The sequence below is a fragment of the Gobio gobio genome (assembly GCF_949357685.1).
Source record: "Gobio gobio genome assembly, chromosome: 4".
NCBI classification, from domain to species: Eukaryota; Metazoa; Chordata; class Actinopteri; order Cypriniformes; family Gobionidae; genus Gobio; species Gobio gobio.
In genome coordinates, this window is record NC_137100.1 from 13,368,906 (window position 1) to 13,396,793 (window position 27,888).

The 27,888-nt window shown below is 36.9% G+C and overlaps 1 protein-coding gene across 7 annotated transcripts in view; it reads left to right on the top strand.

Moving 5' to 3' along the window:
• The window catches only part of arhgef12b (Rho guanine nucleotide exchange factor (GEF) 12b), a 111,009-nt gene that overhangs the window by 45,451 nt on the left and 37,670 nt on the right, over positions 1–27,888 (top strand). For 6 of the 7 annotated variants that reach the window (XM_079816001.1, XM_079816002.1, XM_079815998.1 and 3 more), the window contains exons 2-11: positions 5,966–5,986; positions 9,312–9,406; positions 19,217–19,315; positions 19,677–19,726; positions 22,144–22,201; positions 22,325–22,518; positions 25,163–25,282; positions 26,452–26,580; positions 26,669–26,794; positions 26,871–26,963. In XM_079816001.1, coding sequence (XP_079672127.1) covers positions 5,966–5,986; positions 9,312–9,406; positions 19,217–19,315; positions 19,677–19,726; positions 22,144–22,201; positions 22,325–22,518; positions 25,163–25,282; positions 26,452–26,580; positions 26,669–26,794; positions 26,871–26,963 — 985 coding nt within the window. The remainder of the gene's footprint in view (positions 1–5,965; positions 5,987–9,311; positions 9,407–19,216; positions 19,316–19,676; positions 19,727–22,143; positions 22,202–22,324; positions 22,519–25,162; positions 25,283–26,451; positions 26,581–26,668; positions 26,795–26,870; positions 26,964–27,888) is intronic. The other variant, XM_079816000.1, reaches the window with a different exon arrangement.

Genomic DNA, 27,888 nt, shown 5'->3' on the forward strand with positions numbered 1-27,888 from the left:
TACGTGACAGTAAGTGTTAATGTATCCTCAACACACCTTAGATGTTCATTCATGTTTATTCTTAAGGAAGAGATGATCGATCGCGCTCACAGATGATCGCGTTCACACGCGCGCGCGCGCTGCGGCTTGAACTGTGATGTGATCAGTGATGCCACATTAAAGAGCGTCAAAACGGCATTTATCGTTTGAATTTCGTTATACATGTTGATCGATGTTTGTGTGGGAACTCACAGTGAAGTCTGTTCCTCTTCTCATCGAGAACATGAGCTCTGGCTGTCTGTGCTTGTACATGGAGCTGAAGTGGGTGTTTCTCAAATATACTGCTTCAGACAAGCACGTGCAGGTCGCGGTTTCTGTTTGCGTCATCACAACATTTCGGCCGTGTTGTTTCGGTGATAAAAGTATTTCGGCCGAAAACCGAAAATGCACTTTTGGGACATTTTCGGCCGAAAATTTTCGGTGGCCGAATATTCGGTCCATCCCTAGTATTTACTGTTCATGGGAATTGTTGACCATTCTTCTAGAAGCACATTTGTGAGGTCAGGCACTGATGTTGGACGAGAAGGTCTGGCTTGCAGTCTCCGCTCTAATTCATTCCAAAGGTGCTCTATCGGGTTGAGGTCAGGAGGTGCAGGTCAGTCAAGTTCCTCCACACCATACTCGCTCATCCGTGTCTTTATGGACCTTGCTCTGTGCACTGGTGCGTAGTCATGTTGGAACAGGAAGGGGCCATCCCCAAACTGTTGCCACAAAGTTGGGAGCATGAAATTGTCCAAAATGTCTTCTGTGTTCCTTTCACTGGAACTAAAGGGGCCAAGCCCAAACCTTGAAAAACAACCCCCACACCATAATCCCCCCCTCCACCAAACTTTACACTTGGCCCAATGCAGTCAGGCAAGTACCGTTATGGCAACCACCAAACCCAGACTCGTCCATCTAATTGCCAGACAGAGAAGCGTGATTCGTCACTCCAGAGAACACGTCTCCACTGTTCTAGAGTCCAGTGGCGGCGTGCTTTACACCACTGCGCCCGACGCTTTGCATTGCACATGGTGATGTAAGGCTTGGATGAGCTGCTCGGCCATGGAAAACCCATTCCATGAAGCTCTCTACGCACTGTTCTTGAGCTAATCTGAAGGCCACACAAAGTTTGGAGGTCTGTAGCTATTGACTCTGCAGAAAGTTGGCGACTTCTGCGCACTGTGCACCTCAGCATGCGCTAACCCTGCTCTGTGATTTTACATGGCCTACCACTTTGTGACTGAGTTGCTGTTTTTCCCAATTGCTTTGTTATAATACAACTAACAGTTGACCGTGAAATATTTAGTAGTGAGGAAATTTCATGAATGGACTTCATGAGTGCACAGATGGCAACCTTTCACGGTACCATGCTTGAATTCACTGAGCTCCTGAGAGCGACCCATTCTTTCACAAATGTTTGTAGAAGCGTCTGCATGCCTAAGTGCTTGATTTTATATATTTTTGGCCATGGAATTGATTGGAACACCTGAATTCAATGATTTGGAGGTGTGTCCCAATACTTTTGGCAATATAGTGTATTTTAGAAGCATTCAGTATGGGATTTGACTGTTCGTAGATGAAGTGTTCTTTCAAATGGATCACATATAAAGACTCTCTGGGGGGCAGGGTTAGACTAGTTGACTAGTCGCTTGCAAAATTTCCCTTTAAACGGTTATGAAATTTGTCATTGCACACATCCCTATTATTAACCCCCACTCCCACCCTCTTTTACAATGGTCTTCAAACTCTCATTCAGATCTGCCTCCATCCACTCAACAACTGGTGAATTGTACTTCAACATACAAAATAAATAATTTGTCGCTACTTCAGTTATATTGCGACTTTTGTTTGAGGAAAAGACCAAAATTTAAGTTGTTATTCACTGATAATTGTCATTGACACCAACCTTTTGATATCCATTTTGACTTTTTTTTTTTCTGTGATGTCAGCTTCTGCAAACAGACTGTGCACAGATGTGTGATATTCATGGCTTAGAAGTCTCTTCACTGGACTCTTGAGTCTCTTGTTTGTTGATACCAACAAATAGAATTTTTAATAGTATTTTGTCATATGGTCTCATATGGTCAAAGTTGTCGGTAGACTTTTTTGCTGGAGTGTAAGTAAAAATGTATGGAAAGAGATTACCAAGTGAACCATTTTTTATTAACTGTTTAGGTTCAGAACCAGCAATGGCCAAACAATTTTTTTTCACTTTTTTCAGATCTGTTCTTTTTTAATGGAACAGTGAAACAGGTTAACAAAATTAGGGTTTGATTAGGATAAGAAAAAGATCTCCGGGTTAAATGTGTAACCCCACATCTCGGTAAGAAAAAGTACCATGGCATTAATTCTCTCTTTTCCTCTCTCTAATCTCTTGTGAACTAGATTATGAAGCTTTTCCTTTTTCCGCAAGATAATTACAGATTTCCTTCTTTTTTTCAAAAACAAAGGCCAGAATGAATCCTATTTTCAAACTCTTTTCTGTCGAATCCATAATTTTGTCAATTTCACTCAGCATTAAGAAAAAAAATTATGTTCTCAGCTTAACTTTGATTGTTGTGGCCTGGATCGGAAGCGCTTGAGAATGTTTAAGCTGCAATTTTGTTTTTTGGCCACTAAAAGCTTAAAGACATTTTTCCAGAGAAAGAGAGCGCGGCGCCTTGGAAAAGAGAGAGAAGTAGGAAGCGTGAGGGAGCAAAGCCCTGAGAATTTTTATTTTGGCCCAGTCCTGCCCCCTGCCTTCATTCTTAGCCACCCCAAACGCCCCCTTCCCCCCCCCTCCCTCATTCACACATTCAGGAAACAGGGGACCCTGCCAGAAGCCCTTTCTGTTTCCGGGAATCAGGCCCACAGGGCTGCTGTGTAGTGGGCCGGCTCTGACGTGAAGGCTATTGTTCCCGTGCGGAGCTCCATTGTGGAGGGGAAGGAACAGCAGCAAAAACAAAAAACACCCGCGGAAGGAGCTGAGAGGGAGGGAGGGAGGGAGGGAGGGAGGACAAGATGTCTGAGCTATTTCTGTAAAGGGGCTCCTTCCCAAAGAGTGGTCTGCTCGCTGATGAGATATGGCGGCTCTTGCGTGTTCGGCTGCAGAGTTTATCTCTACGATCTATCTCAGTAGTCGGCCATGTTAAAGGATGACGCACAAATTCAAAAATACATGTGACTCAATCTGATGCCGGTGGAAACATGAAAACTTGCGTTTGATGAAAGCCTTACTGTACACAACCAATGTCTTTTCCGCTCCGTGGTCAAGGGCAGAAATCCCTGCTGGAAAAACCAGGTCACACCAGCTTAACATGTTCAGGCTGTTTTTGAATTGAGGAAGTACAAAGCTACACACTTTTGAACTCAACTAATTAATCGTTCATGAATGAGATTTTATATTTAAGGTGATTTCAGGGTTTGGATACATTAGGAGGCATTTAACTCTTTTCTTCTCCACCGTTTTTTTATACAAGTTCCCAGCCACAGGCAGCATTTTTGATCATTTTCACAAAATGTTCATGCCGCCCAGATAATAATATCTGAAAATGCAATATATCAAACGAAAGAACAGAACACTTGAATGTGGGTAAGTTTAATAAAAAAAGCAAAATTTTTTGCAAAAAGCTGAGAAAATCACGTTTTTATCAAAGACTACCTCCAGATTGGATTCAGAACGATGATCAAAACACAGATGGAGTAGATCGAGTCCATCAACACCCCCAAAGCTTCACAGTCCTATAGCTCATCCTGGCTCGACATTTCATTTGGTAACGTTAGACAGTTTTAATTTATGCCATTTATTGTTGATGATTGTGTTATTTTACATATACATTTGCTTACTTGCTTACATATACTATTGGTTGTTTCTGCTTCTTCACTTGTGTTTTGATCCAGAGATTCTGTACCCTTTCAGAAGATGCTTAATAGCATTCCCTACCATATAAAAAAAATGCTGTCAATGGCTGGGATAGAGTTTACAACAAACACATTTTTATCTTGAAATTACATCTTAAATCAGCTTTTTTGGTGGGACGTTCAAAAAAAGTGCAAGATGTGATGATCTGTTTGAATGTGTATGGCTCTAGCAGCGCTTCAGAGGGTATATTGGTTGTTTTCGCTGGATAGTTTAAAGTTTAAATGATGAACGTCATGATGAAAAAATTACTTATAGTTTTACTGTAAAATAATACATTTTCTTAAATACTCACATTTTTATTTTACAGTTACAATAATTTTATTACAGCTGAGATTCCACTATTATTATATAAGTTTGTCAGTTTGCGCAGCTTTGCAAACAAGCACAGCCAACTTGGAGCTTTTAAAAAACATTATTTTTTTTTTTTTTATCTGAAAAAAATATTCGAATTTCGCTCACTATATCATGTTAGTTAATGTTATGATACCATACCATAAATGATGTTATTAAGGCTCGTTCACACCGATAACTTTAAAGATAACTATATTAGCGTCCACACCGGGCCTTTACTCTTTCATTCTGTTTTCTAAATACTGGTTATAAATCAAATTTTAATAATTTGCTTTTACTTCAGTGCAATAACAATAATGAAAGCCACAAGGTAAACGTCATAATTGGGGGTCCTTGGTACCATAACGTTTGAAAAACCCTAAACTAGTCAACCTCACCAATCGTCTAGTTGGTCATTTAAAGACCAGCGTGATGCAGCCATTTAGCATTTACAATCTATATCCTTTATTATGTAGAGGATGAACCTTTTATTCTTGTGTTTTGATAGCAGACTAAAGTGTGACAGAGGCAAGGTTGGGTCACAAGGGAATACTTACATCTGAATCTGATCCTTGTACAGTACATGAATCCATTGGCAAGACACACCAAACAGATTATGGGCTGCGCACCGGGCAGGGGAAAGTTTAGGGCGATGGAAAGTCAGACCCAAATTCATTATGCAGCACCGCCATCAGCAGTGAACACAATATATAGGCAGTTACAACATAACGATGATGTAAAGGAGAGAAAATGAATATTGAAGTGTGTCTTTTCTGCACCAACAGAACTGCAAAAATAACGATGTATTGATTCCAAGAAAATAAGACAGAAAAATAATAAAAGCCTCTGTGGGCTTGTTTGGATATGTTTGGAAACGGTCATTATGGTTATTGCTGAGGGCAGTATTGAGAACCAGTAGAGATTCCACTATTCTGTTTATCTGTGCTATTATAACTCACTAGAATATCAATACATAGTAATTGGTTATGTAGAATTAAAAAAATGACCTGCTGGAGGTATGTGCCATCTAGGCATAATATAATTCTAATTAATTATTTAAAACTAACCTTTATATTAATGTGTGTATGAATATTGTAGAGATTTGGGTGGTGGTAATTTTATGTTTAATGCTATCCTAAAATAATGCTAATGTCTATATCACACATGTACACTACATTTTAAAAGTTTGGGGTCAGTAAGATTTGATTTATCTTGTATTCGGTAAGGATGCATTCAATTGATCAAAAGTGACAAATATTGTACATTTACATTTTTACAGAAGATTTCTATTTCAAATTAAGGCTGTTCTTTCTATTCATCTAAAAATTCCTGAAAAAATATATATTAAGAATATTAATCAGCACAACTGTCATGTCATATGCTCAGCATATTAGATTGATTTATGAAGGATCATGTGACATTGAAGACTGGAGAAATGATACTGATGCAGCTTTGCATCACAGCAATAAATGACATTTTAAAATATATTAAATACAAATAGTTATTTTAAACTTTAATAATTTTTACTGTATTTTTGATTAAATAAATGCAACCTTGGATGCCTTTCATTCATTAAAAAGTCTTACCGATCTTACTGACATTAAATAAATCTCACAACCTTTGGAATGGTAGTGTACCACTTTGAAGAACAAATTGAAACTTTTAAACTTCTATTAGCCTTTTTTTTTTAAAAATACATTGTTTGTCTTCCAGGTTTCCCAAAAAAGCGAGCAGGTGAGTGCCGTTCCTCCTTCATATTGCTCTTTCCTAGAGAAATGCCCTCATAGCCCCAGAGAGAAGCACTGCAGCCAGACAGACAGCTAATGCCGGTTTTCTCAGACAGTGACATGGGCAGGTTGAGGATAGACACAACACTGATGCTGCCACTGATATGAACACAGTGACACAAAATAAAACACTCAGATTCACAGCATTAACTCAGGCAGTAACACTTTACAATAATGTCAAAGTATTTTTCCTATTTAAAACTTGACTCTTCTGTAGTTACATTGTGTAACTAAGACCGCCGGAAAATGACAAGTAGCAATTTTCTAGGCCGATATGGCTAGGAACTATACTCTCATTCCTGCATAATAATCAAGGAACTTTGCTGCCGTACCGTGTAGGGCTGTCATTTTTGTGAAAAATCTAATTCGAACGGATATCAAATATCAAGCAATGTATTCTAATATATTTGAATATCTACATCCCCCGCCTCGACAAAAACAAAACAACACCCGCAATAAAATCAGTTTAAATGATCACATTACGGACACACTAACAAAAATGTTTATTGCCTGCCTACAGAAGTTATTACACGATCATTAACACAAGGACAAGCTTGTTCGGGACATTCTAAATGCGTAACGTGGCTTAATGTAACTGTTATTAAGAGCCCAAACTCAGTAAACATAATACTAATAACGTATACTATGTACAAAAAATCAGATGAGCCCAGAATATGAACGCAACGCGTTTAATTACACGTTAAGCGTTTTTTCTCCCATAGAAAACCATTAGGCTATAAGAAAACGCTTAACGTGGCTTAATGTACTAAGACAGTGTTATTAAGAGACCAAACTCAGGAAACATAACAAAAATACTGTTCGATAGAACTGCGTGTGCTTGGTTTGTTACCACAGTTATCTGCGTGCTTCCTCAGCGATGAACTTCCACATTAGCGGCTTTCTTTTGTTCAACTCCTCAGGATCCATCTCGACGAGTGCAGGCAGATCGCGCGCACGCAATTGTGATTCTCCTGGGAGGGCGCGCGCGCGCGCTGCGCGGGCACAAATAAACTCCCTTACCCGACCCGCACCCCTTTTCGACACAGTTAGGATGTTTTTCACCCGTTTCAGCAATATTCGCGGGTACCCTTACCCGTGCAGGACTGTGCATGGCACTTTAAAAACCGGATAGTTTATTTATAGTTCGATTACGGATATTTCACGTCATGTTCGAATGCATATTCGAATATCGAATAAAAAGTGACAGCCCTAGTACCGTGGGTGCAGCAGGCGCAATGATATTACGCAGCGCCTGAAAATAGGCTAACTTCCGTCAACATAACCAACGTGACAACCTGCTTGCACAGGGACTAGTTGGGGACTATTTTCAGGTGCTGCTTAATATTATTGCGCCTGCTGCTCCCACGGCAGCAAAGTTCCTTGTTCGAAAACAGTAAAACTCAACTGTTTAACTCTAGGGGATTTGGAAAATGAGCCTATTTTCAAAAAAAGTGGCATGTTCCTTTAATAAATACAACTTTTGATTTTAATAGTGTATTAGTAAAAGTTGAAATGAACACTTAATAAATGCTGTAGAAGTATTGTTCAGTTTTAGTTAATGTTAACTAAAGCAGTTTACTAATGAAACCTTATTGTAAAGTGTTACCACTCAGGCTTTACATGCATTTTGAAATTAAATCATATCCTTTCTTTCAGTTTTAGTTTGCTTATTTGCTTGTGAGCAGGATCTAAGGCGTACACTCATTAAATAAAAAATAAAAAATTGCAAAACTCATCAACATCTAGGAAAAATCACAAAATCATCATCTGTGGCCGGTTGCATAAACTGCTTAGACTAGTCTTAAAATTTAGTAATCAAATGTTTCAGTCTTAACATGCATGCTTAAAAAAAGAAAGAAAAAAAGAGGTTTTTTTTTTTTTTTTTGGTTCCCCAAAGAACCTTTCGGTCAACAGTTCATAAAACAACCATTTTCTTTTCTTCATGTAAAGAACATTTGAATAATGTGAGAAGCTTTTTCAACTATAAATAACCTTTTGTGCAATAAAATAGTTCTATGAATTATAAAGGTTTTTTATGGATCCTTTATTTTAATTTGAAATCACTATAGTTTATGCAACAGGCTCCCGATCATCTTCAACCAAATTTTTATTTCAAGGAAAACGTATCTAGGAAATTTTTACCCCTTCTGAATTTAGGTAAGATTTTTAAATGTTTTTTTAAAGAAGTCTCTTACACTCACCAAAGCTGCATTTATTTGTTCAAAAATACAGTAAAAGAGTAATATTGTGAAATTCAATTTAAAATAACTTCTATTATTACATATTTTTTTCAGCATTCTTTGATGAATAGAATGTTCAAAAGAGCAGCATTTATTTGAAATGGAAGTCTTTTGTAACGTTATAAACTTTAGATTAATGTGTTCTTGTTGAATAAAAGTTTTCATATCTTACTGACCCCAAACATTTGAATTAATATGGAGCCCCTCAAAGGACTTTGTGGTGGAAAAAGTATGCGATGGATGAAAAAATTATGTCTTTATTGCGCTCTCGCGCAAATATTTTGCACTTCACGAAAAACTTTGCATTCAATCGCAAAATGTTTGTGTTCCCCGGAGAATCTTTGGAGTTCTTTACGAGTGAATGCAAAGTTTCTCGGGAAACGCAAAATATTTGCGAGAGAACGCATAAATAAAGACAGTTTATTTTGCCTTCCATCGCATTTAACCCGGAGATCTACCTTACTGCAAAATTCAGCCCCAGCCCTGATCAAACACGAAAATAAGAGGCAGAAAATCACAATGTGTCTTTAAGTTTTTGTGAATGGTGGGAAGATGTAGACTTATCTGCAATACAATGAGTTTTGCTGTTTGTCACAAAACATCTAAATAACTGCATTCATAGAGACAAATTTTTTTAAAATAAAAACTACATTTATTTTCTCAATTCACCAGCACAATATGATGTAAGCACGCTCAAACCCACTCTGGGAAGTGCCATCTTTAAATGTATCCCCTTTAAAGTGCCAAATTAAAGCTGAACTCAGAATTCACTTAATGGATGACTACGCAACCATCCTGACCCATCATCATGATGGCTCTTTGTAGTTGGTGAAATCACAGCGAACAGTAGTTTGCATTGTGTTGATCAGAAATGTTTTGTCTGCTCTCTCTGGGCCTGTTTTTGGACAGGGGGCATGAGTGTGACCTTTTGTAAGTGGATCCAAATTTCCTGTCTAGTTTTTGTGTGCTGCTGGATAAGAATAGCATTATGTGGCGGTGATGCTGACCCTTTTTCCGTTTGTGTGTGCACAGGACAGGAAGTATTCTCAGCAAGGACCATCCCCCAGACAAAAAGCCCAAAAGCGACAAGGCGTCAGTCCCCCCCTCGCATGAGTTTGACCCCACAGGTAAGAACCCGCCTGTTTGTTTCCTCTTGAAAAACATCTAAATAATACATAACTGTCTCTCTCTCTTGTTTTCTTCATTCCAAGAATATTTTGTGGTGCAAAACAAAATGTTTAAGTGTTTTCAAGTTATTTTGTTTGAAAAGTAAAAGTAACCGACCAAGTTAATCAGGTTATTTACAATGCAATGCGTATATCTGGGTTGTGACAGCTAGGACATTGTGCAGATATAGTGCACATTGCTCTAAAGACCAGTGAACTTGCGTTTCTGTAGATTTATTGTTGGAGAGATTGAATGCAGACCCAACTTGTGCTGCTGGACTGCCTCAGTCTGTATAAAGATAATTACACCAGGGACATGTCAAGCTGTGACATCAGAGGGACCACAGGGACCTCAATCATCATTTAAATGCTGGAGTAGCACCTTGTTTAAAGGCTTAACACTGACTTTGACTTTAGGCAACCGCTGAGTAATGTGTTCATGGATCGACGGGGTAGTTCACCCATTAAAAATTAAAACTGTCGTTAAACATCATATTATTGGCTTCTCTGCAACGTAGACTGCCGCTCAAAAGTTTGGGGTCTGTAAGATTATTAAAATAAATGCTGTTTTTGTTCATCAAAGAATCCTGGAAAATGTATCACAATTTCCACGAAAAACGTTAAGCAGCAACTGTTTTTAACATTGATAGTAATAAGAAATGTTTCTTGAGCACCAAATAAGCATATTCAGGGCTCTAGACTGCGGATTGCTCGCATTTTGCAACCTTTTTTACTGCCGGTGCGACTGAATTTTGTTAGAGGTCACACTGATGCCACTACCAATTTGCCAAACTGGTAAGCGCTGCTATTCTGTCGCTCATATGAAACATTCTATAACAAATGAGCCAAAAGCTGAACGAAACGGCGCTAGTAATTTGAGCTGCGCCACACCGACCATTGATCAGCTCAGCCCGAAAGACAGCGCAGCGTGAGCTTAGAGCAAATGCGTTTACTCACTGACCAGTGATCTCGATCACACGACCACTAAACAGCGCTGTGAGATCCAATGGAATGCTTTCAAGTTTGGCACAGAGTTCTAACCACAAATGTCTTGTGATTTAAGCTAGTTTGGGGAAACAGCGCTGACTTTCTCAACAAAACTGTCACGGAAAACAGGAGAAACATTGTGCCAGTTAGAACGCTTTTCAATCCATGGATCACTTAACATTTTTCCATGGATTTATTGTACTGTAACTTTGGTATTGTGGCAGAAAGATGGGCTATTCATATAGAATGTATTATATTAATGCAGACATGTATTCAATTTATAAAAGGAGTAATGGAATATTATTGCAACTTTCAAATTCTGTCAATTTGATCACGAAATACAAGCAATAAATGTAATTTTGGCACTCTTTAATGTGACAAGATCGCTTAATCAGCATTACGACCTTGTATAAAACTTAAAGAACTTACATAACGTAACATCAAATTTACCTCAGAAAAGCCATTTAAAGGGATAGTTCACCCAAAAATGAAACATAATTTACTCACCCTCAAGTTGTTCCAAACCTGTATTAGTTTCTTTGTTCTGCTGAACACAAAAGAAGATATTTTGAAGACTGTTTGTAACAAAGCAGATAGAGCAACCATTGACTACCATAGTATTTTTTTTCCCTACTATGGTAGTCAATGGTTGCTCTCTGTGCTTGGTTACAAACATTCTTCAAAATATCTTCTTTTGTGTTCAGCAGAACAAAGAAACTAATACAGGTTTGGAACAACTTGAGGGTGAGTAGATGATGACAGAATTTTCATTTTTGGGTGAACTATCCCTTTAATGCTCATAAACTCATTAGTCAGCTAGAAAAATAACTATAGAAAGGGGCATTTTGCTAAATACTGTATATGCACTATATCACATAATTCTTATATTTTTACTTAACCTGTTGTCGACATGAGAAAGAATGGAAGGAGCTAAAACTGAAATTCAACACCGCACATTTAATTGCATGTGAAGAGCGGCCTTTCACCAAATTTACCTCTCAGATATTGCTAATGAAGAAAAATAGATGTGTGTGTGTGTGTGTGTGCAAGACATATGACAGGAGGCCAAACTATAGTGATGCTGACATTATTATGGTTTAGATTCTGTGTAAAGAAGGATTCTTTGTGACTGTATGTAGTTCTCAAGTTGAAAAAGCAATTCAGTTCCTACTTTAAGTGAATCTTAGTTCCCAGGACATCCACAAGATGTATGAAAATGCTTATGCTGTAAAAGGAGGGCAGATGTGACAACACATGACACAATTAAAACACATTTATTTTTTGTGGCACTTTAAAAAAAAAAAAGGTTCCCCCCTTATTGGAGCCAATGGCTCCTTAATTCTTTTTTTGTCTGGAGCCATGTTATAGTATTTGATATGCATTTGTATTTTAACAGAATGTCTTTTGCCTATCGTTTTTCATAACAAATATCACAGAAACCATATAGTTACTTTTATCATGGTTATCATGATCTACAAATGTATGATACAATGGCCAATTTTAATAAGAGTAAAGTAAACACAAACAGTCAGAATATTTTAATTTTACTGTATAAAATGAGGTTGTTACAGTTTTTACAGATGTTACTGAAATTTAATTTAATTACAGTTACAAAATGTTAACTCATGCTACTGTCAAATGTGACCCTGGAGGTCACCCTCGCACAGGTATATTTGTGGCAATTGCCAACAATACATTGTATGGGTCAAAATTATCGATTTTTCTTTTATGGCAAAAATCACTAGGATATTAAGTTAAGATCATGTTCCATGAAGATATTTTGTAAATTTCCTACCGTAAATATATCAAAATTAATTATAATTAGTAATATGCATTGCTAAGGACTTAATTTGGACAACTTTAAAGGCAATTTTCTCAATATTTAGATTCTATTCCACTGCACTACTTTTCCAGTGTTTTCGATGTAAACACGTGCTAGACGGATGTGTTTAACAGTTGCGCTCACATCTTATGACTTTTGAATCGTCTTGTGCATGACAGCGTTCAAAAAACGTGGCGCTCAAGTTCAACTTTTAAAAAAAACAGGTGTGTAGACATTGTGTTTTTTTCCACTTCACTGACAATGAAAAAAAAGACACTGGAAACGTTCAATATTTGCATGTTAAATGTTTACAAAAATTTCTAGCGTTTTAAATGCATATGTAACTCGACCCAGTTGTGTCAGTTTGGCCAAACATGACATTTGTAACAAATACCCTTGTCTTGAAAACTCAGTTCAGTTCAGGTAAAATTTTACCATCATTATATAATTGACACTTTTCTCAAATGATGTGTGTGGTGCAGTTGCAGTGCAGTTTTATTTTGACTGACTGACTAACGGCTAAATGTTTACACCGCTTTTCCATACATTGAAAATGAAAGAGAACTGAGGCTGTCAAGCCTAATAAAAATGACAAAAAGAACACTATAAAGATACTCTACATGACTTGCCCACTCTCATACGATAGCTTTGTGTGAGGAACAGACTGAAAATTTAAATTCATACAACAGATCCACAAACCTTTCGATTCTCTTGCAGAAATATGTGAAATGTGTAAGTGTAAATGAGATTTGCGGACACGCATTATGACACATTTTTCATTTTTGACTCAATTATATTATAAACATTCTCATTTTGACAACAGTTGGTTGTCATATCACCACTTCTTTGCACACTGTTTACACTCATGGAGATTAAATGTTACGTTTACTCAGCGTACAGCAATATCAAATACTGGTTCCAGACACATGAACCAAAAGTGAGCAATAAAACAAATGGCTTATTGGACAAAAACAAAATGCGAATATTCACACTCGATGGAAAGAGATCCATGGGAATGTATAATTTCTTTTTTAATATCACATAGCAGTGAAAATGTGCTCTTTGTATACTTTTCTGAACTCCTCACACATCTGTGTTTCAAACCTGGAAGTCATGATTCATTCATAATCTTTCTTGGGATTAACTAGACACGACTGAAGTGATCGAATCAAGCACATAAGAGCCCATGTTGCCATGCGGCATGGAAGTTTAACTCTTTAATTCCCAGAGCTTTGGACTTGATATCGTTTTAGCAGCCTGGTTATACCATTATGTGGGAGGCCCATCTCATCACAAGCTCCGGATGTTGTCACAGGCCTGTAATCCCCCTCTCTCTCTTCCTGCCGCAGAGACGCACAGCTGTGCGGCCATCAGAGAGGGAAATCTCATTTGAGGATGACAGTTTATTTTAGTAAGGGATCTAGCTGAGTCATCAAGGAGGATATACAGGGTGTGTCTCAGATGGGTTTGAGTCATCGTTTTATAAATGATTTGGGAGGAAAAAGAAAGCAGTGTCTGTTGATCATGGATAAACTGACAACCATGTAACCGTGCATACACATTTATTTGTGTGCATTAAACCTTTGTGAACATTTCCATGCAAAAATCAGGATTCATCCATAAGTTTACTTTTAGTTTCACCCCCTAAATTTACGTAAAAGATTAATGTAATGATATTTTTGTGTCCTTGTTACATGTTCTAACTGTAGTAACAGTAAATAATGCATAATTAATTAACCATAAAACGAATCCTGTTTCTAACCTTATAGTAAGTAAATGTTGTTTATTATTATTGCTTAGTATTTAAAGTCAAGTCAAGTCAAGTCAACTTTATTTATATAGCGCTTTTAACAATGTAGATTGTTTCAAAGCAGCTTTACAGTGTTAAACAGGAAAATAATGCAGCATAATTTTATTCAGCTGTATAGCCATTCTGGAAAAATTTCAAGTATCATACAGTGACAGTGTGGGCTTTAGATCAATAATTTGATCAGTAATTTAGTTTAAATGGTTAATTTAGTTTATTATTTAGATGTATTTCGATGTTTAGTTGAAAAATTTAGTGGGTGTTAAAGGGGTACTTCACCGCTGACAAAAGGGGCTTTCAATAAAACTTGGCTGCCTATGAATTAGTTTTTGAAATCAGTGCTAACTGATTAGAGTAAACAGAGAAACAAGGCTGTTGTCTTCCCTTTTGCCAAATAGGTAGGAGCACTTCAACACCCATAATGCGCTGGGCATGTTGCTGTCCAAGGCCACTCCCACCAGTCTGTTATGGATAATAATAATTAGTTTCATTTTATATAGCACTTTTCTGGGTACTCAAAGCGATTTACATATAGAAGGGGGGAATCTCCTCAACTACCAATGTGCAGCATCCACCTGGGTGTGCGACGGCAGCCATATTGCGCCAGAACGCCCACCACACACCAGCTTATTGGTGGAGAGGAGAAGTGTGACGAAACCAATCACTATATGTCGATGATTAGGAGGCCATGATGGACAGAGGCCAATGGGCAAATTTGGCCAGGATGCCGGGGTTACACCCAACTACTCTTTTTCCGAAGGACATCCTGGGATTTTTAATGACCACAGATAGTCAGGACCTCTGTTTAACGTCTCATCCGAGGGACGGTGCTTTTTACAGTAAAGTGTCCCCATCGATATACTAGGGCGTTAGGACCCACACAGACCACAGGGAGAGCGCCCCCTGCTGGCCTCACTAACACCTCTTCCAGCAGTAACCTAGTTTTCTCAGGAGGTCTCCCATCCAGGTACTGACCAGGATCAACCCTGCTTAGCTTCAGTGGGAAACCAGTCTTAAGCTACAGGATGATATGGCTGCTGGAAATGCTTACCAAAGTCAAATACTGCCTTGCTTTAGTAGGAAATGCCTCTTAGCAAACTTTTAGTCATAATGGTGTTGACTTGTATCATTCTGGGTGTAAGAATTCACGAAAGTAAACGTTTAGTGGGAGTGAGTTACTTTCCAGTGAAGGATCCAGCATGTTGTAGGCAGTAGCTAAAGGCTGCTAATAATTGTAAATACGGAGAGAGCGCTGCAATGGAAAATGTGAAAACCTTTGTGTTTGTAGTCATCGTTTCGAACTGGATGACCACGAACAGTGCTTTAGGTTTAGGTAGGAAAACTGAAAGAAACTGCCGTTTTCACGAAAGCCCTGGAGCTGTCAAAATAAACGTGAATTTTTCAGTCCAGGTAACACGAAGAACAAGTAAACATTGTTCATTTACATATATTACAGACATTGTAACAATACAAAGCGGGTTGAAAATCGGCAAAGTTACACTGTAGCAAAATATAGTGTAATCAAAATTTACAACCAACTCAAAATGTCCTGATGGAAATATGCATTGGTAAGACAAAATGTATATAGTATTTATTAAAAAAAAATTCAAATCAATACAATTTATACACCACCCTTCAAAAGTTTGGGGCTTCTCCAGAAGCCATTCTAATATGCTAATTAAGGAACATTATTGATTGTAAATAATGTTGAAAACAGTTGACACTAAATGCTCTTTACAATAAGTGCAAATAGCGATAGATTCTATTTACACTATCTAAAAATAGCAGTATTTTCTTTGCAAGAAGTATAAATAGTAGTTGTGCTATTTATAAATATAAATAGTGGCAGATACTATTTGCACCTCAGTGTTGTTGTACATTAAACGGTCTGCAATAATAACATAATATAAATTATTATATTTATAAATTATTAAATAGATTCTGCCTTATTGGAACGATAATGCCCTCCCTACAACCTAGCCCTAACCCTAAATATTTTATTATTAAACATGTTAGAGACTTTATTTCCACTTTTTGAATATTTTCTTCGATCTCATATGTGATGGGAAAGGGAGAGTAGATTGTGTTCGGCAAAAGGTGGATTCGAACACGAGTCGATTTGCATCACAACTTTCTGCCACGCGCCTTACTGCAACACAATTGCTACTGTTGACAGTGCAGCTTCCTTAATTTTGTCTGGCCCAATCAGACTTCAGTGGGCGGAGTTAGTGTAAATGGCCTCTTCCAACAAGGCGGACTATTTGCACTTAGTGTAAATTGAAAATCTGTATTTTCCCCCCCAGCAATTTGTGATGAATAGAAAGTTCAATCGGTCTCAAATCTTATAAAAATGTGACTCATTTTAAAAACTCAAGTCATACTTAGAAGAACAACTCCACAGATTTCCTCCATATAAAGCCTTTATATGAGTTACTTTTTATCTTTTTAGTGAGATTTGTTTTTCATAATCATATTATTTATCTTGCTGTTTTCTGCTGTTTGTGTGTGTGTGTGTGTGTGTGTGTGTGTGTGTGCCGCATGTTTTCTGCTGTCAGAACTGCCTGTTCAGAGTGTAGTAGCCGACGGAAGGCCAGAGTCCTGCGGTAAGAGTCACTGGGTCACTGCCACTGCTCTGGGGTTTTGCTGTGGTTTGTGTGTGTGTGTGTGTGTGTGTGTGTGTGTGTGTGAGCCTCATTCTTTCTCTTTTATGCCCGTCGGCCTATCAGACTCGACCTGCACCAATCCTTTAGCATGTCTTGGTGTCGGGCTATACATTGGTGGAATTGAATTTACTCAAAGACATGTTTAATTATCAGCAATTTTGGTACTTTTGCATTATTGAGGTGGTGTGCTGTGCCTTTTCCTCACACACCTTAACCTTTCTTTTTTTATCTATTCTATAGTGAGTTCATGCCTTTATTTTTCTTTAATCTTACTTTACAGCCATCTGTTTGATGTAAGCGAACAGAATGAATGAACAGATGCTTGAAACATTTTATTTAGCCAATCCTTTGTGGTTAGTTGACCATGTGCACCCAGCTCAAGTTGTTCATTAAGAATTTCATTTAAAATAAGCACATCATCTTCATACAGGAGATTGACAATCAACACAACTTAGTTTTCTCACATGGGCTCTTGTCCACTAACACATGCTTAATACATGCTTATTTTTGAGCATAAAACCTGTCAATGTTTTCATGCCAAAAATGAGTTTACTTTTTTTTTTTTTTAATTTAGCAACTTAGATTACATGTACACAAAAATTTTATAAATATGGTTTTGTGTTGAGACAAAAATGTATATTTCAAATTAATGTAGTAGTAATAATGTATAAATGAATACAATTTTTACATTCATTTACACTGAATACAACTAGTAAAACAACAGATATGCATAATAATGCATGAGAACGAGGAGTTGTCTTTCTAACAACTTCCAGGAGTATTAAAAGACGCATCTAGGCCAGATGTCACATCCATAAAGCAATACAATTCCAAAGGCAGGTTGTCTAGTCCTGTTTTATTGAGTGTGGTTGTCACAAATTTGGAGTGCATTGGTCTGAGCGTTTTTGAGTGCATGTGTGTTTTTGTGTTAGCAGCACAAATGGAGGAACATCCGCTTTGTAGCCATCACACATGAATGGCTTATGAGCTACTCCAAAGCGTTTCATGTAAACACATTGCAGACTGATCGAGTCTGGTGAGAGAGTTGTTATCTGACATGGTTTTTTTTTTACACTTCCACTCTTCACAAAAGCAGTGTCCATGTAAAAACTGTTAAAAGACACCAGTCTGAGGCAAAAAACTTTCAATAGTTTCTGTACTATACATTTGCTATACACATGAAAATACTCTGGGAAAAATAAAACCCCATTATCATCTGTGCTGAATGAATCTTAATTTGTGTAGTTGGTGCACAAGTGTTTTGTATTTCCACAGCTCTTTTCTGCTGTAAAATGAATTATTTATTTGTGAGGACTGTGATGTTTATATTGTTGTTTCATTATTTTTAAACTTGCATTTTTAATGACCTTTTTCTTGTTTAAGACACTATAGTGCTCATAGTTGAGGGATTTATTGTTTTCTGAAGATGCTTGCACAAATATCCTTAGTTGATGGCAGGCAGGGTCTTAATTTATTATCTGTACAAAAAGTCCATACAGTATATAATTTTCAAAGTATTTTAAGACTTTGCCAGTTCACAGCCATCTTGAAATTGATCCCACTTACTTTATTAATACAACTTCTTGATCTTATTGTAAATTGCGTAAATCACTGCACGTTATTCTAAAAATAAAAAAATGATCATCATATTTTCATCATAATGTAATAACTTTCTCCTACTCTTGACACCAACAAACCCTCTTATAATGACTTTTTTTATTTTTGATTAAAAAAACAACAACTTCTGATTACAAAAGTAGAATGGGTTTCATCTTGACTTTGATATGATCTAAAATCTTTCTTATTTCTCCTCAAGCTTATTTATACTGTGAAGTGAGGTTTCACTTTCCACATATTCACTCATTCTGTTCAAAAGTTTAGGGTCGGTACAACGTTTTTGAAAAGTCTCTTATGCCCATAAAGACTGCATTTATTTGATCAAAAAATACTGTAAAACAGTAACATTGAGAAATATTATTACAATTTAAAAAAAAAATCCTTAGATTTTAAAATGTCATTCTAATATGCTGATGAATAGTCTTTTTTTGTGTTGGTAACAGTTGGTAAATGTCTTGTCACTTTTGATCAAGTCAATGCATAATTGCTGAATTAAAGTATTCATTTCATAAAAAAACTTTTTGAACAGTAGTGTAAGTGTAAGTTTCTCACTCAGACTTCCTGTCACAGGCATGCCAGAAAAGAAACAGGTTTTTGTTGTTTAATGTCGTTTCTAAAGCTCTTTTATGGCTGAGTGCATCTGGCATGCTCAAGGCCTTTTAAGAAATCATTTTCGATGCGTTCACCTACTGTCTCTCAACCGTTTGGTCTAGTTTTACGTACACACGACCGCTATGCTGTGTGTGACCAGAAATAACGCGCTCTTCTTTATCCAGCTCCTTGAGTTCTACTTACCAAGTCATCATCCTTTCTCCTGCACCCTCCATATCTTTCCATTCCTGTAACCCCCCTCTCTCTTTCTGTTTGTCTCTCAGGGCTTGTGCAGCGTTGTGTCATCATCCAGAAAGATGAGAATGGCTTTGGGCTGACAGTGAGCGGCGATAACCCTGTGTTTGTACAGCTTGTAAAAGAGGGTAAGAAAGACACAAACCATGTTGTTTATTGTCCTTGTTTTGCCCTCCATTTCATGTGCATGCAGAGCAGATTCACGAGTGACTTAAACACATGCTTGTCTCTTTTAACTACCCAGCCTTGGATAATTATCCAGTTGTGTAACACCACAGTACGGTATAATTACGACACTGACGGTGCTAAATACATAGTTGCTTTTCCCGGTAACTACAGTGAGGCAGTGAAAATGTGTATTCAAGCTACTTGTGATCCTTACACTGTACTGTGGCGATATCATGACACAATGATGGTTTCAGATAAAGGTGCATATATATTTCATTCCAGCAGACTGCATGATCTCTCCTTCTCTTCTTTTGCATGTAGATGGAGCTGCCATGCGAGCTGGTGTTCAGACAGGCGACCGGATCATAAAGGTGATGACTATCAGGGGCTCCACTGTGACAAAGTTCGGATTTATTAGAAGATTTTAATGTAAATTCTTGAGATTCAGTTAAAAATGAGCGCAGTCTGTATGACCAACCCTAGAAAATGTTATTAAAGCTTGTGTCTTTAAGCCCTGAGGCTACAATACAAAGAAGCTCTCCAGACAGGCTCACCTGATGTCGGCAGGATGCCTCGGGTGCTGCATTCTGCCACCTGCTGGCTGAATGAAGAAGAGTAGATCTATACGTTCTCTGGTCATACTTAAGTTCGGAAATCATCATATGTCCTAATTATGATGTGACGTGCACTAACGTTGAAAAGTTTGTAGTCCGTAAGATGAAAGAAGTCTCTTGTGCATAAGGCTGCATTTATTTAATCAAAAATGCAGCAAAAACAGTAATATTGTGAAATATTATTACAATTTAATATGACTGTTTTCTATTTGAACATATTTTAAAATGTAATTTATTGCTGTGTTGGCAAAAGCTGAATTTTCAGCATCATTACTCCAGTCTTCAGTGTCACATGATCCTTCAGAAATCATTCAAACTTTTCTTATTATCATTGATAAAAACAATTGTGTTTGCGAATTGTGAATCATTTTTCAGGATTCTTTGACGAATAGAAAGCTCAAAGGATTCAAAGTATTTTGTAACATTATTAATGTCTTTACTGTCACTTTTGATCAATTTAAAGCATCCTTGCTGAATAAAAGTATTATTTGTTTAAAAGTGAAATCATACTTTTGAACAGTAGTGCACCCTCATATCATTTTTGTCAGAATAAAATGGACACATTGAGCTGTTACATATTTCTTCTCATTTCCATTACAATTTGCAATTCTCTCGATTCTAAAACCTAAAAAAATGTATTACTGTAATAAAAAAATAATTATATGTAGATGTTAATTTAAATTGTGTCTGGACATTATGAATCATATTTTTGCAGTAATGAATTGGGTTTAAATGTGCTTAACTGACTAATTACTAGGGGTGTAACGATATATTGTGTCACATATATCGCAATACAAAAATGCAACAATATCGTATACAGTATCGTGGATATTGAGAATCTGTATTGTGTATAGTTCACCCAAAATGAAAATTACTGTGTGAGAAAACAATTCAAGTTTACAGAGTTTTAGTGTCAGTACTACATTAAACTACTATATAATGTTGAATATAATGATGCAATAGTAGAATATGTGTTGGTCCTGATAATGCCAAAGGTTTTATGTTAGTAAAAATACTGGCCAACGTTATTTTAAATATATCTAGTCATATATCTAGTCAGTGACAGAGTGCAAGCATATACATCTAAAATATCTCTGTATTTTCTGCTTCAGAATCCTGAATATTTTTATTCTGGTGTCACCATTGTCCTGTGCATTGGGTTACCAGCACCAAGTCCAAGCCTATTTATTTCCACCACTGATGTAATACCAAATGTAGCATTTTAATCAACATTACATTTTTTATTAACCTTTTAATAATATCGTATCGTGAGTACAGTAATGTGATATGTATCGCAACATGAGGATATCGTTACACCCGTGATGTTTTATTCATTAGTTGGGATGCGTGACAAAAAGTAGGATTTTTTTATTCCAAATTGGAAATCTTTGGTTCAGCTTCAAAAGAAAAACAATGAAATAAAATAAACATTAACTGAAATAAAATATAGAAAAAATACTTATTTTATTTCAGCTAGTTGCCAAGGCAACATTTCTCATTTGTGTTTAGTTTAAAGTTGGCATTAAGCGGAAGTTGCAATAGTCTTGTGATGCATATCCGAGTGAAACGGCTTAAAAAAGAAAGAAAAATTGGGCTTTTTCATATTTCTTCTCATTTCCACTACACAACAAAGACACGATGTTTTTGTGGAACACTGGTGTAACTAAATGACATTACGTTTGGTGTGTAATTTGTGCTTTGTGTGTGTGTGTGTGTGTATATATATATATATATATATATATATATATATATATATATATATATATATATATATATATATGGTAAATGTATATATACCATCATTCTCTATAACAGAATGATAACGATATATATGTGTGTATATATATATATATATATATACACACACACACATATATATCGTTATCATTCTGTTATAGAGAATGATGGTAAATGTAGTTTGGTTGTGCAAGTCTTTCGACTCATAAACCAGCAAAATAAGCATTTTTGGCTCTATTTTTGTTGCTGGTGCAGAAAGAGACAAAGTAACTGGCAATATTGCTCTTAATGTTGAGAAGCAACTTTTAAAGGCTTTATAAAAATAAAGTTGGGTTTTTCACTATATACAGCACAAAGTACAGACTAGTGTAGCATTCTGATTTGCTGACTATTATCTATGAATTTAAATTAATCAGCGTGTTTTTTTTTTCATGCAGGTCAACGGGACATTAGTTACACATTCAAATCATGTAGAAGTTGTAAAGCTAATAAAATGTAAGTAGCCTGTGTCTTTCACTTTAGTCATTTTACTGAAGTTATTCACATTTAAAGTGAACAATATTTGGTTACTCTGTACAGATAACCTATTTGTATGTATGTGTGTGTGTTTGTGTACAGCGGGCTCCTATGTGGCCCTAACCGTGCTGGGGAGACCGCCGGGCCTGCCTCAGATCCCCCTCTCAGACGGTGAGGTGGAGGAGGGGCCTCTCTTCTCGCTCACTTCCCCTCACTCCCCGGGGCCCATCGGTCAAGACCGCTCCTCTTCTTCCCCCAACTCCTCGGAGCGCAAACCGACCCCTCTGCCTGTATGGGTAAGAACTCAGTCTTCACCGTAGATCACCGTAAAACAGCCTTGATCTCCTTCAGCTCCTCCTTTTTTTTTTCTTTCATAGAACTGTAAGCCTTTTACTACAGTAACTCATTGTGCATTTTAATGGTTGTGTTTGGAGCATCACAGCAGCAAAAATACAACAGCAGTCACATGCTTTTCACAGACAGTGTTTCGGACAGAAAAAAAATGTCTATTTCAAATAACTTGCACTGACATATCTTAAAATATGTCACTGCCATTTTTTTGTCTCAAGATGCACACCACTAATGTTTTTCTCTAGTGCACGTTTATAAAAGCTACTTAAATGCCCTAACTGAACTGAGGCCTAATCCTGGCTTAATCTAAGCCCTGTCTGAGAAACCAGGCCTATATTCATCAAAGAATCCTGAAAAATGGATTTGCACAAAAAAAAATTTGTGCAAAACACTGTTTGCACAAAAATAATAAATAGCTGTATTCAACATCGATAATTATTAGAAATGTTTCTTGAGCACCAAATCTTTGCCATCACAGAAATAAATTACACTTTAAAATATATTAGAAAATGTTATTTTAATAATGATAATAATATTGTAATAATATTTAAAGGATTAGTTCACTTCAAAATCAAAATTTCCTGATAATTTACTCACCCTCATGCCATCCAAGATGTTCATGTCTTTCTTTCTTCAGTGTAAAAGACATTACGTTTTTTTAGGAAAACATTTCAGGATTTTTCTCCACACAATGTACGTCAATGGCAACCAAAATGTTGAATGTTCAAATCAATGCAGTTTCAAAGGGCTTCAGAGGCTCTGCGCGATCCCAATTTATATACTTTTAACCTAAATTGCTCATCTTGCGCTGCTCTCCGCAATCACGTTGGAAAGGTCACGCTAGATGTAGGCAGAAGTACCGCTCCCATGTTTACAAAGCGCTCGTGCGAAGACTAATACAAACATCCTATTACAAAAAAAGTTTTTTTTGTAAAGGGCGTTTGTATTGGTCTTCACATGTTCGCTTGGGGCGGTACTTCCGCCTACGTCTAGCGTGACCTTTCCAGCGGGATTGCGCAATCCGTAGTGTGTCGCAGAGCAGCACAGCGCATGATGAGCAATTTAGGTTAAAAAGTATATACATTTAGATTGGTGAGCATAAGAGACTTCTATTAAAAGCATTAAAAAAATCTGGTTACACTTTATTTCGGTGGTCCACTTTAGACATTATACTAACTATAAGAAAATTTGTATCTACATGCCAACAGTGTTGGGGAAAGTTATTTTGAAAAGTAATGCCGTACGATATTGCGTTACTCCCTTAATAAGTAACTAATTGCATTACTTTTAAGAAAAGTAATGTTACGTTATTACTTTTGCGTTACTTTTTCTCACCTGTGATGGGCTTGTTTTTTTTATACCAAAAAGTTCTGTTTTTGGCCAAATGTAAACGCCCTTTCACACCAAAAAAAAAAAAAAAAAAATTCAACAAATTTAACGCTGAAGGAAATGCATATTCATGCCTGTACATTAGTGGGCACAGCTCCAACAAACCTTTCAGCTGTGCTGCCATTCAGGATTACAGAAGAATAGGACGGAGATGAAGACATTTTAACATACTTAAGTAATAAAAACAGAAAATCTAAAGTCATTTTTGCTTATGGTTTAACTGAATCCTCAAAGATCAGCAGCTAGTACATTGGTCAATAAAGTGAGAACTTTAACTACAATAACCATCATTTTTACACACAACACCTCAGCACTTACTCTCGATTTTTCTCTACACGGGGACTGAAAGCTGTCAGTCAATAAATGGGAAAACAAAGTAACTTGCATTACTTATTTGAAAAAGTAACTCAGATACTTTGTTGTAAATTTAAAAGTTAAGCGTTACTTTACTAGTCACTTGAAAAAAGTAATCTAATTACGTAACTCAAGTTACTTGTAATGTGTTACTCACAACACTGATTAGGGTATTAGTAGACTGTTAGGTGTTAGGGTTCGGGTTAGTAGAATAAGCTGACATATGGTTGCAACGTTACTTATAGTCAGTAGAATGTCTGTTGGGGAACATCAAAATAAAGTGTTTGCAGATATTAAGCCTACTAATACTCGAATGACTGCTAGTTGACTGCAAAGTTGCTAAAGTTAACTAGTTCTAAAGTGTAACCAAAAATATTACCGACAACAAACTTTTCAAAGGTAATGTACATTGGTTATTGAGATTTGGGCTATTCAAATGTATTTATTTGTATAATTATTTTAGTTAATCCATTATTATGTTTCTTCAAGAACTGTATTATTTTATTATTATAAAAGATTGCATTGCTGATTAAGACTACGTGCAATGCTGCTGCCACATAGAGTTGCTTGATACTGCAACTTATTATTATTTGTATACCTGTGTGTGCGCTATATGCATCACACATTTGGTTTTGAACTATGGGAAAGTATTGCCTTAATTTGCAGAACTGAAGCTATTATTACAGACTGACTCATGTGTGGTTAGGACTATCATTGAGCTCATACACATAAGTGTACATGCATCAACCACGTGATGTTGTGACAGAGTCTGTCTTCAATCTCACATCCTCTGCGACAAGAGACGTGTGAGTGATCAGAGCCGCTGTAATGTTTGATAAATTGCAGGCCATGACGGAGGAGTACAGCAGGAACCCTACACCTAAACTACTGAAGGAAAACCAGGATGCCAAGAAGCACATTCCACAGCACCAGGAGCAGCTCAGCAAGCCCACTGGGACTGGACAGGTACAGACTCATATACATACACACTCAAACACACAGACTCCCAGTTCCTCTGATTCAGAGGAATTCTCGATTCTAAACCCTAAAAAAATGTATTACTGTAATAAACAAAAGTATGTGTAGATGTTAATTTAATATTAAAAATAATTGTCTCTGGACATTATGAATCACATTTTTGCATTAATTTTTTGGGTTAAATAATTACAATTTGGGACAATTTTCATTTTCTTTATTTCAAAACATAATTTATTTAGTCATTTTTTTGCGATGTAAAGTATATCCAAGACTTTTCTTCATGAGATTCACACAATCATTTTCTTTTCTAAATGTGTATCTAAGTAATGTGTAAGTGGGTGACATCAAGTAGCATATTTCTCAATTAGCAACACTTCTGTTTCATTCAATTTTGTTTATTTTAAATTCCCCATGAAACAGAAGTTGTGATTTGTCTTTTCTTCCCTATTGTGAAGGCATATCTGAGTGAAACAGCTTCTTGAACAAGAAAATATGTAGGGCGTGGCTTGATTTTGTCCATAGGGAATTGATTGGATCATTTGATCATTGTGGTTGGCCATTGCTGTGATGTCATGTGAGTGACAGGTAGTCTCGCCCTCGCGTGAAAAAAACGTGTCATCAAACAAGAGAAGAGAGGTCTTTGCAAGAGGGTGGGGGATGTTACTTTGATCGAAGATTATGAGGGTGCATGAATTTAAAAATAAATAATATTGATGTGCACAAATAAATAATGTATAATAAATACTGCAGTATTTTTATATTTAAAAAAAAGAATTGCCAATTTTGGTTTCATGGTGACTTTAAGTGAAGTACTAAAATAACCAAATAAACTAAAACTTCATAAAAACTATATTTAAAAGAATAAAATAAAAGGAACATCCAACAAAATTACTGAAACTTGCATATCAAAATAAACATAGTATATGATCAATGATACTGAAATAACTGATGTAGTCTTGCCCTAACCAGACGCGATGTGACAAAAACGAGATGTCGTTGCAACATTTTACATGAAAACCGGCCTCTGCGGGGTATCAGTTACAGTCTTTATTTTGTTTGATTCTATTCAGTACCACTAGCGGTGTGGAAATTACACTTCACGTTCTAACAATAAGTCATGAAGTTACAATCATAATGAGAGTTTGTGTATGTTGTAGGATGGCTCCATATCTCCAAGGCCAGGTGAAGGAGATCAGGAGGATGGAGGGGGAGATTTGGATCGACCCCCTTCCTGGCAGGGTGATGCTGGAACGGAGCCAATGTGGACCAACAATACCACGACCCCTGTCAGTACACCTCACCTTCCACATTTCTCGAACGCAGATCTATGGTTCCTCTATATAATTGACATTTGCTTTCAATTGCTCCATGCAGGTCACTCCTAGTCCTGTCCCAGAGAGCCCATGCCAAAGAGAGACCCCCTGCCACAGCCCAAAGACTACACCCCGAGACAGCCTCAACTCCTGTCCTTCACCGGATGCCGAAGACACACCTGAACTTGTGAGTGACCTCTTAACCTAATGGGTTCATTTGAAGTTTCTTAGAGCTGTGCAAAAATTGTGCGTTTCTCATTTAGGATTCTCAGTCGAGTATGGGGAGCCCCTCCTCTCGTCCAGTTGCACACATCATTGGTGCTGAGGATGAAGACTTTGACACAGAGCAGGAACAGGTAGGGGTGACGTGGCTTGATTGTATTCTATACGGTTATTTTTGCCCAGGACCTAAAACTACCTTTTTGCCATTTTTACTGGCCATGAAAAATTTCTGCAAAATTTTGATGTGACAGCTAAAGTTACTAGCCTAACTAATACATTTAAGACATTATTAAAGAAAAGTAAACCGTCAGTAATAAAAATAAGAACAAATATTCAAATTACAACCAAAAGCACAAATAAATACAATATAACAAAGATACAAATTAAATAAACAATGCTTTTCAGGGTTTTCAAGTAGGTCTAACAGCAGTTTTCAGGTATAAAAATGTAATAAAGAAAGCAAATGTAAAATAACTTCTTCACTGTATAAGTTATCTTAATATTATTTATTAATCCTTAATAAAGTTACAAAAATATTTAGTCAAGAGCAGTGTGAGTTTTTTTTTTTTTTTTGTCTTTTGTTGTTTGATTAACATTAAAAACACAGACATCAACAGGAATATTATGGCTGCCGTCACTTTAAGAGCAAATGCAAGAATCTATATACTGATACTGTACACATGTTTACTTGACCGACATAACCGGCTATGTTTACTATGATACTGGACAATTTTGTGTCAATTTGTCATGAATACATGAAAGAGAGCTCAGTTTAGTATTCGCGTGCTGTCTGACGCGGCTGTTTGGGCGAGCGCTTCAGATGTGTGCACACGCAAAACTTTCCACACAGTGCGTGAGTAACGATGAGCTCCCTTTCACGTCTCTTGTCAAGGCTTAAGGCCTGTACACACAGGGACGAATATCACGCGCAAATAAGCTTTTCGAGACGTTTTTCGGCACGTCTTGAGTGTTCACACCCAAGCGATTTTCACTGGCGATGCGCCGAGTGAACGTGCAAATTCTGTAGCTGGCGCCCCCGGTACACAAGGTGGTGCTGCG